Here is a 10,775-nt window from a genome sequence, read left to right on the forward strand (position 1 = left end):
TAAGCAATATACATTAACCTTGCCCACCATCCCATTCCTCCTCATAGATTCATGGCCGTGATTTTAGACTTGTTTATTACATTGATTTTCTTTCTCTCCCTTTCCCTATCCCCTCATTCATAGCTCCTCATCACCACAAGGCAGACTCCCGAGTGATGAGAGCTGAGGCTAAAGGTACGTGTCTGTCACAGAAAGCAACCAGCTGCATAATTGTAACCTGGCTTCAGCTGACTGGGTGGAAGGGAGGCCACTGGAGGTAGCTGGGAATTTGTAAGGAGAGACTGACATCGGCCTCCTCTCCCCTTCTCCGGCAGAAGACTGGGGAGGAGAGGTCGTCAGAAGTGGCCCATTTCTCTCTCCTGTTGCAGTGTAGCAGGGCAAGGTAGACCAGAGTTCCGTGATTGCCATGTAATCCATGTTATTCCATGGGATGGATTCCACTGGCAGCGGCTGCAGAAGCCGCTGCCTGTTCTCTGTGAACCCTGACTATGGTCACAACTCCTTTGTCCTACTGGGCTTTAAGGTAGATAAATGTGTGTTTGAGTCCTTGTTGTGAGGGGCCACCCACAAAGTTCATGGCCAGGTGCAAACAACCCCGGAAATAGGGCGTGCTTGGTTCAGGCCTGTTTCTAAGGGTTAAATGATTGATGTGTCTTTGCCACCACTGACTGCCTCACACTGTTCACCTGATTGTTTTCTTCTTTCAGGCTTTTATCCGCCTAACCCTGGCTGGCTCCAGGAGATTTTCCCTGCTTCTGAAATGGACTCCCCTGCTCCCCAGACTGTTTCAATCTGTGTGATGTGATCCTGGAGTGCAGCTATCCTGTTGGACACTGCCTGTGGAGCATACCGTTGTGAATAGCTCGTGCGGTTACAAGAGAAGGGGATGACATAGGAGGAAGACCCAGGCTTTGTCCCTGTTAAATTAAATGTTTGTTTTGGGCCATTTTGCCGCAGCTCCCCTAGCTCCTGCCTTGGGCAGCATGTAAAGGACGCTTGTCATGTCTAAGGAGGGTGATAAACCGTGAGTCTGACAGAGTGGTGAGAGCAGACCTAATCTACAGAACTGAGCGGAGGGCAGGCCATGGAAGGAATAGGAACGAGCACTTAAAGCAATCTGCCCTCCAACCCTTTGGAAATTCCACTCTGGAAAGACATTGAACGTGGATGGAGGTGCAGTCAAAATGCAAGCGACCAATACCCAGAGCTTGGGTACCTGGGTGTGACGAGCTGACATCCGAATCAGACCTTTTTGCTGTTGGAAACTTCTTGCCATTGACAAGTTGTTTTAAAAAAAAACTGTTCTGAGTGCTAAGTAAACCATGTTGTGTTGTTTCAGTGGTTAAGGCATCAGTGTGCATTACGAGAAAACTCTGTTAACCATATGGGTCCATGTCCTGGTTCCACTGCAGGCCAGTGTTCAGCCCAGCATGCATATAGCTGTGCAATGTTCAGTCTTCCTGCCTTCCCCCCCAGACCTAAGGCAGCACCTTGCCCATTTCTGATCTTCCTTCCATGCTGCAAGTGTCCCCAAGCCATTCCCAGGAGCCAGTGTTCTGTTAGTCAGGTGCCTTTCTGGAGCTGCTCCCTGATTTCCCATTGCTTGGAAGAAAAGGTTACAGGTTGTTACAAACACCTTTCCATAAAGTTAGTGGGTGTGAAACCAAAGCAACCCTCCGCGCCGTGTATTCCAGCTGGGTCTAGTGCACAAATACTGACTTGCCAAAGGACCACTGCAGCGCGTGCAATTCGCTGATGCTTTCAGAGCTGTCTTTGTCGCCTGTCTCTATGCAGCTAATGTGAAATCCTGCTTCATTAATGAATGTACTTCTGTTTTTTGCGGGAAATGACAGTGGTGTGTGAATGATGTGCCTGTTCCCTTAGACTGCAGTCCTGTGCTCACAGCTGGCAATCCCGGAGGTGTGCTTGTAGCAGTGGCAGATAAAGGTGGCTTTTACATCATGCACATCAGTGTCTCTGGGCTTTCAGAGTGTGTGATCAGCCAGTCCAGATCCTCCATGACACACTTTTGTGATTAGAAGAAAATAACTATCAACATTAAAAAAAGTAACCGTCTCTTTAGGTGCGGTTGTTAAAAATGCACAAAGATAAGGTGGCCCAACTGCAAGTGTGGATAATGGAAACTGAGAGCTAGTGGTACAGTGCTTTCACCTGTATCAGAATTACACTAATCTTGTGAGGAATCTTCTCCAGAGTCTATGGACCAATTTCATCTGGTATCAGTGGAGCTGAACCTTTTTAATGCAGGTCTTTTTAATCCAAGGACGGAGGACACAAAACCGCCATTCTGCCACCGAGAATTTAGCCACCATTTTGGCCACGACTCTCAAAAGAGAGAGAGAGAGTGTGTGTGTGTGTGTGTGTGTGTGAGAGAGAGAGAGAGAGATCAGACAATATTTCCAAACATGCCCTCTAATTTTGGGTGCCCAGTTTTGAGACACCAGCGGCCAAAATTCCTGAAGTCAAACAGAGCTGCAAATGCTCAGCAGCATTAAAACCCAGCCCCCAAGTATCTAAATATTAGTCACTCAGAACGAGAGCCGCCCAGAATCTGAGGCCCTTTTGAAATGTACTCTTAATCATTCTTCCTAGCGCTGCAACTGTACAGATCAATCTTCTGTATGCAGAAGGAAATAAAGAAACAGAGCCAGATTAATTTGTCTTGCAGAAGATATCTGTGGTATGGTTTTGGGGGGATGAATTGCTATTTGTTAATGGGAAAAATAATGTGACCCAGCGGAAGAGGTTTGTTTTTCAAATTTCTATTTAATTCTAAACAATGGTGGGTAGCAGTGAATTAACTGCACTTCTCTCTGTCCTGTGCTCTTTTCCTCCATAAGCACAGTTGTATGCTGGGATGAGTGTGACATGGCTTTAATATGTAAGGTCCTGCAGATGAGGGTTTGAGGGACATTCCCTCATGTCTGTGACCATGAGCAAAGCAACTGGAAGAAAGCTGGGGATTCAGCACTGCTGTTCTGAATTTTAAGGTGCCATGTGACATCAACCATCTGATCTATTTTGTCTTGTAAAAAGGTTAGATTAGCTGTGATGTTCAAGTTTCCATGACGTAAAAACCCAGGACACATGTCCTTCAAAGTGTCGGTGCTCTCCCTTGTTTTAATTACATGAAATGTATTTAAACATTGTTAGCCCTCCAGATGGTATGTGAGCCAGGCCCCGTCAGATACCTAATGTCTTTGTACATTCTGACATGGATCACAGAAAGGGGAAATGGAGCAGACCTAACAAGCCCCATCTAGTCCATCTTCCTACACTGTTGGTCCCTATTTGTCCCTTTCTTAATGCAGTGTCCAGTCTAGCAGAGAAGTCCCAAATGCTGATTTTCCCAAGTCCAATAGGAAAATGTTCTACAATTCAGAAGGGTTTGGTTTGGTTTGGTTTTTCCCTGTTATTTCCTATGAATTCCTTCCTAGAGCTGCAGGTAGAAACCCTGATAGAGAATAGAAGGGGGTTCGAGCAGCTGATGGAGCAATGGCAAGCAGTAACTGAAGGGGAACGCCCAGGGGCACAGGGGGGAGCAGGGGCTAAGGCCAACGAGGGGGGACCACCAGACGAGGAAGATGGGCGGTGGAAGCATGTGACTGTGAGAAGCAGGCCAAGGAAAAGGAGAGTCAGTGAGGGGGAGATAGAGCTAAGGAACAGGTTCGAAGGTTTGGAGAATGAGGAAGGGGTAAAGCAGATGGTAGCTGACGGTGGGAGGCCAAGAAAAAAGAGACGAGCGGCCAGTCCCATAGAAAGAGGGGAGGAGTCTATGGAGGCAGCACCAAGTTTGGGCCCAGGGAGGATACAAGATGGCTTAAGGGGAACCACAAGGGATGATAGGAATGGAAGGAGCTTGCAACCAGGGGGAACGGGGGATAGGTTAGAGGACCGCACTATCCCCAGGCAAAGGCAGGTCTACGTGATTGGGGATTCCATACTGAGAAGGTTGGACAGGCCTGTGACCAGGGCCAATCCAGAGAACAGAAGGGTGTGCTGTCTACCGGGCGCTAAAATACGGGATGTAGACCTGAGGTTGAAAAGGATCCTAAGAGGAGCAGGTAAGAACCCTTTGGTCATCCTTCATGTGGGAACGAATGACACGGCTAGATTCTCGCTAGAAAGGATCAAGGGAGACTATGCCAGGTTGGGTAAGACGCTCAAGGAAATTGAGGCTCAGGTGATCTTCAGTGGGATCCTACCTGTCCCTAGGGAAGGGCGCCAAAGGGGTGAGAGGATCGTGACGATTAATAGTTGGCTGAGGGAGTGGTGTTACAAGGAGGGCTTTGGGATGTATGGGCACTGGGAGGCTTTTGGGGACAGACAACTGTTCTCACGGGATGGGCTCCACCTGAGTAGGGAAGGAAGTAGACTTCTAGGAGGGAGGCTGGCTCATCTGATTAAAAGAGCTTTAAACTAGACACTGGGGGGAGACGGTTGGGAGAGGTCCTGGTGCTCTCCACGCCAAATTTATACATTGGGAGTGAGAACAACAAGATAACAGATATAGCCAGAGAGGGACGGTTAGGTGTAAGGAAGAGGGGGGGGACAGATACTAGATCTACAGGTCATACTGGTAGTACTGTGTCCCTACCGAGTTGGGTGAAAAGAGTGAGAGGAGCCCATCAGCAAAAATTAGGATGTTTGTTCACCAATGCGAGAAGCTTAGGTAACAAAATGGAGGAACTGGAGCTCCTGGTCCGAGAATTGAAACCAGATATCGTAGGAATAACTGAAACATGGTGGAACGGTAGCCATGACTGGAGTACAGGTATGGAAGGGTATGTGCTGTTTAGGAAAGACCGATGCAAAGGTAAAGGTGGGGGAGTAGCATTGTATATCAATAATGAGGTGAAATGTAATGAAATAACTAGCAATGCAATGGATAATACGGAGTCTGTCTGGGCAATGGTCACATTGGGGAAGAAAACTACCAGAGCCTCACCCGGGATAGTGATTGGGGTGTGCTATAGACTGCCGGGATCTAGCTTGGAGACAGATAGAGAGCTCTTTAATGTTTTTAAGGAGGTAAATACTAATAGGAACTGCTTGATCATGGGGGACTTTAACTTCCCGGATATAGATTGGGAAACAAATGCTAGTAATAATAATAGGGCTCAGCTTTTCCTAGACGTGATAGCTGATGAATTCCTTCATCAAGTGGTTGCTGAACCGACGAGGGGGGATGCCATTTTAGATCTGATTTTGGTGAGTAACGAGGACCTTGTTGAGGAAATAGTTGTAGGGGACAACCTTGGCTCGAGTGATCATGAGCTAATTCGTTTCAAAATAAATGAGAGGATAATCAATATTGCATCTGAGACTAGGGTTTACTATTTCAAAAGGGCTAACTTTACTAAATTAAGGCGACTAGTTCGGGAAGTGGACTGGACTAACATATTTAGGGATCTAACGGCAGATGATGCCTGGGGTTACTTCAGGTTGAAGTTGCAGGAGTTGTCAGAGGCATGCATCCCGAGAAAGGGAAAATGGCTCGTAGGTAGCAGTTTTAGACCGAGCTGGATGAGCAAGCATCTTAGAGGGGACATTAAGAAAAAACAGAAAGCGTACCAGGAGTGGAAAATGGGAGGGATCAGCAAAGAAACCTACCTAATTGAGGTCAGAGGGTGTAGGGAAGCAGTGAGAAAGGCAAAGCGACGGGTGGAGATGGACCTAGCGAAGGGGATTAAAACCAATAGCAAAAGGTTCTTTAGCCATATAAATAGGAAGAAAACCAAGAAAGAAGAAGTGGGACCGCTTAAAACTTTAAATGGAGTGGAGATTAGGGATAATCTTGGAATGGTACAATATCTGAACGAATATTTTGCCTCAGTCTTTAATGAGGCTAATGAAGGGCTAGAGAATAGTGATAGAGGGACCGATGGGAATGAAGATATGGGGGTAGACATTATGGTATCTGAGGTAGAAGCCAAACTTGAACAGCTTAACAGAAGTAAATCGGGGGGCCCGGATAATCTTCATCCTAGAATATTAAGGGAATTGGCGAGTGATATTGCTAGCCCGTTAGCGATGATTTTTAATAAATCTCTAAATTCGGGGATTGTACCGTTTGACTGGAGATTAGCTAATGTAGTTCCTATATTCAAGAAGGGGAAAAAAAGTGACCCGGGTAACTACAGGCCTGTTAGTTTATCATCTGTAGTATGCAAAATCATGGAAAAAATCTTAAAAGAGAGAGTGGTTACGGAGCATGAGGCCAATGGCAACTGGGATAGATTACAGCATGGATTTACAAAAGGTAGATCGTGCCAAACCAACCTGATCTCCTTCTTTGAGAAAGTAACAGATTTTTTAGACAAGGGAAATGCGGTGGATCTAATATATCTGGATTTCAGTAAGGCGTTTGATACGGTACCGCATGAGGAATTACTGGTTAAATTGGAAAAGATGGGGATCGAAATGAAAATCCAGAGGTGGATAAGGAGCTGGTTAAAGGGGAGACTGCAGAGGGTAGTATTGAAGGGGGAACTGTCGGGTTGGAGGGGGGTTACCAGTGGAGTTCCTCAAGGTTCGGTTTTGGGTCCGATTTTATTCAATCTATTTATTGCTGACCTGGGAACCAAGAGTAGGAGTGGGCTGATAAAGTTTGCGGATGACACCAAATTGGGAGGTATTGCCAATTCGGAAAAGGATCGGGATATCCTCCAGGGAGATTTGGATGACCTTGTAAACTGGAGTATTAGTAACAGGATGAAATTCAATAGTGAGAAGTGTAAGGTTATGCATTTAGGGATGACTAACAAGAATTTTAGTTATAAGCTAGGGACGCACCAGTTGGAAGTAACGGAGGAGGAGAAGGACCTAGGAGTCCTGGTTGATCGTAGGATGACTATGAGTAGGCAATGTGATGTGGCCGTTAAAAAAGCTAATGCGGTCTTGGGATGCATTAGGCGAGGTATTTCTAGTAGGGATAAGGAGGTGCTAGTCCCATTATATAAGGCGTTGGTGAGACCTCATTTGGAGTATTGTGTGCAGTTTTGGTCTCCCATGTTTAAGAAGGATGAATTCAAACTGGAACGGGTACAAAGAAGGGCCACTAAAATGATCCGAGGAATGGAAGGCCTGTCGTATGAAAGGAGACTTGAGGAGCTCGGTTTGTTTTCCTTAACCAAAAGAAGGATAAGAGGAGATATGATTGCACTCTTTAAATATATCAGAGGGATAAATGCCAGGGAAGGAGAGGAATTATTTCAGCTCAGTGCTAATGTGGACACGAGGACAAACGGATATAAATTGTCAGTCAGGAAATTTAGGCTTGAAATTAGACGAAGGTTTCTAACCATCAGGGGAGTGCAATACTGGAACAGCCTACCGAGGGAAACTGTGGGGGCGAAGGACCTCCATGACTTTAAGATTAAGCTAGATAAGTTTATGGAGGAGATGGTATGATAGGATAACGGGCTTAGTCAATAGGTCAATTAAGTGCCACACTGGTAAATAGTACAATGGGTCAATGATATGATATTCTTAACCTTTTTCCAGAGGGTATGGCTGGAGAGTCTTGCCCACATGCTCGGGGTTCAGCTGACCGCCATATTTGGGGTCGGGAAGGAATTTTCCTCCAGGGTAGATTGGCAATGGCCCTGGAGGTTTTTCGCCTTCCTCTGAAGCATGGGGCAGGGGTCGCTTGCTAAAGGAGTGGGTGGATCGGCTTATGTGGCCTGCATCTTGTAGGAGGTCAGACTAGATGATCATAATGGTCCCTTCTGATCTTGAATTCTATGATTCTATGATTCTAATTTCATCCCATTACCGCCTTGGACATAATTCCTAAATCAAGCTATAAATAATTCCTCTTCCTCCTAAGGTGGGTATAATACAACTGGATGAAAACAACTGAGTGCCTTGAACTTTAACTGAATGTGGCAGAAGCCACTAGTGAATTCTGTGCTCCCATTTCACATGCAGACCAGGCCGGGGGGGAGGTGTACAGGTCACCACAGTGTGTGCGAGGGGAGAGGAGCGGAGTTAGCCCTCACCTAGAACCCAGCCAAGATCAACAGCATTGACTGTTAATTTTGTAAGATGATCAAATTCCAGTGCCACTCTCCATGCAGCGAAAGCTAAAGCAGAGAAAAATGAATCTCTGCTCTACCATAGGCCCTTTAATAGCTGTGAACCGGTAAGGGGGCATTAGATCCAAACAGCTCCCAGAAACAGTGGAGCAAAGACACAAGGGTGATTTTTGTGCGTGTATGAAACTGCTCCCCTCCCACAGCTAACACCCAGTGGAACATCCACTGCCAGGGACAGGTTTTCCTTAGCAAAGGACTTTTTATTTCATCTGGGAAAGTTTAGTTCATCTGGGAGATGGGCCTGAACCAAAACCCGCAGATTTGCTTGTGTATAAACTTTGGATTCTGCTTTTAACTGGGAGCCACACTCTGCTCGCTGCTTGCAGCCTTTTTCTTCTGCTGTGCTCGTTTTTCCTTTCTCTTTGGTTACAGCGGGCAGCCGCATCAGCCTTGGTGTCCTTCAGACATAATTTGCCCCATTGAGCCCTGCAAGGGGATACACCAAGTGATGCTTCATCTTGCTAAGGAAAACTACTAGAGCATTAGAATTAGCCAATTGCAATGAGGAGCTAGTTTCCACCCACTGCTCCACTGACTTATAGCGTGTTTCTCCTTTATTTATTCACTCAGAGTTGCCAGAAACCATTGCTTCACATGCCCTAGGCTGGGAAGTTGTGGGCAGACTCCAAGAAGCTAACTTGTATGAAAGAAGATGGAAGACTGAGAAAATGGGCCATAGCCAAATACCCATCTCCAAACATCTCTCCTTTTTGGTACAAAGGCTAAGAGCGCGGGTGACCACCCAAGGGTGCATCATTTGCAGGAAGTGCCACAGGATTCATGGGATGCATTTAAAAGTTATGTGATAATGGGCCAACAGCTGAAAATATATAGAGCTATAAAACCTCTATCATCGTCATCATTTGACCCACAGCCAGTACTTGCCAACATAATGATTAAATAAAACTAAATAAGATCTGACACTGTTACACTAAGAAGAAAGAAGACTTCTGGAGACTGGGTTTTTAATAGTATTTTAATTTTTAGTTGTGGCTCTAGTAATAAGGGAAAACAGAACTATTTCCTTTGTTGGATGACAATTGAATACATATCTGGAGCCTAATTTTGCTCTTGGTCACAACTCCTTGTGATTTCACTGGATTTCACCTTTTAGTACTTAAATCTTCCATAGTTGTTAATTTTTACAATGAGCTCATTTGTCTAGCTGGGTCTGTGCAGTTGTTAGCAAGTACATGCCTGCACTGGGGTTCTTAATGCCAGGCTCCAGCACACTCAAGGCAAGTACCTTTGGGCTGGTGAAGCCGCAGCCTCTTGTGGAGGATTATTACTGAGTGACAGCCTTCATGTCTAATATTTAAACTAAGTTTGCCTTGTTAACCTCAGACCACTGATTCTTGTTCTAGCTCCTTTTTCCCTCTGGCCGGCAACTATTGTTCAATTCTTTTCTCTTATGTCTGTTGTCCTGTTTGGACTGATGCTAATTTTGCACTATTACAAGCATTTTTTTTTCAATTCTGGGAATTTTGGTTTATTTTGCTAGAATGGCCCCTCCTGAAGACAAAGCGTCCCTCCAGGTTCAAAGAGAGGCCCGACACTCGGTATAGAGCCATGACTGAGGAACAGAAAAAGCAGATGGCAGCCTGAAAGGCCAGGAGACCATCCTAATGGTTGTGAGAATAAGGGATGGGGAGCAACAGCTACTAAAATGAGGAAGCTCAGGTGACAGTGGGCGAAGCGTGTCTCTGGAAGAGGGACTTTTATGAAAGAATGGACAGAGCAGCAAGAGCTGTTTGATCCTACAGCTAGCATGAATACTAACGCCTATAACTGCTTCTGCCTCCTGACTGCTGTTAATGTCATTTGGCTTTAAGGTTCTGTAAAGTCTCCCAAACCCACAGACCATTGATTGTGAAGGTTTTTACCCAACAGTATATGGAGCCTGCACTATCGATGGCTTGGGAAGGCTCAGTGCTGGGAAGGTAAGAAAGGAGGTAGAAATAGCTAATAAAACAAGTCCCCCGTGTGATTGGCCAGGAGTCGAATGGCGCAATCGTTCCTTTGAAAGGTTCAGCCCATGCTCCAAGGGGTTGCTGCTGGAGAGGTGTCCTTTGCTGCTCGCCTTGGTGTGCGCTCTCATTTCACAGGAGGGTTACTTCTCTGAATATGAATCCTTCCCATGCTGGCAGACCTCCTTTAGGGCACAAACAAGGCTAGGCCAGCCCTGTTTATCCTATTGGCAAGTTTTACTCATGCCCTCTGTTTAGACAGCAGGGCCAGATTCTGGCCAAACTTGTCTCAGGCTTGCGAATTCATGTTCTTTCTTAATCATCCTTATTAGGAAGCATACATATGAGGCCAGTGTGAAAGGATGGGGCTCAGGTCTCCGACAGCCCCCGGGTGTTCAATCAGTTCTCTGATTTTTATCTAGGGAAACTTATAAATAATTTCATCTGCCTCTTTCATCTGTGTGTACAGAAAGGGCACTATGAGACGGCGGCAGGGAAACTTCAAACGGCATCCTGGGGAAGGCTTCGCCAAAACATGTTTCATGAGACTTAGCGCCCCATGCAGCTGCAGAGAATTAGCTTGGTCAGAGCCCCTGCAGTCTTTCTAAATCACTGCCTCTAGTTCCTGTAATAGTATCTGGCATTTCCACTGTGCCGGACAGCTTGACAGAGCCCCAAATGGTTCATA

At 45.9% G+C, this 10,775-nt stretch overlaps 1 protein-coding gene across 11 annotated transcripts in view; it reads left to right on the plus strand.

Moving 5' to 3' along the window:
* Window positions 1-2,308, plus strand: part of OPHN1 (oligophrenin 1) — a 128,756-nt gene extending 126,448 nt beyond the window's left edge. For all 11 annotated transcript variants that reach the window (XM_039487774.1, XM_039487778.1, XM_039487777.1 and 8 more), the window contains 2 exons: window positions 124-174; window positions 708-2,308. In XM_039487774.1, the coding sequence (XP_039343708.1) occupies window positions 124-166 (43 nt within the window). In that variant the 3' untranslated portion in view covers window positions 167-174; window positions 708-2,308. The remainder of the gene's footprint in view (window positions 1-123; window positions 175-707) is intronic.
* The last annotated feature ends 8,467 nt before the right edge of the window (window positions 2,309-10,775 follow it).

Source organism: Mauremys reevesii, linkage group 9 (genome assembly GCF_016161935.1).
Source record: "Mauremys reevesii isolate NIE-2019 linkage group 9, ASM1616193v1, whole genome shotgun sequence".
Lineage (NCBI taxonomy): Eukaryota > Metazoa > Chordata > Testudines > Geoemydidae > Mauremys > Mauremys reevesii.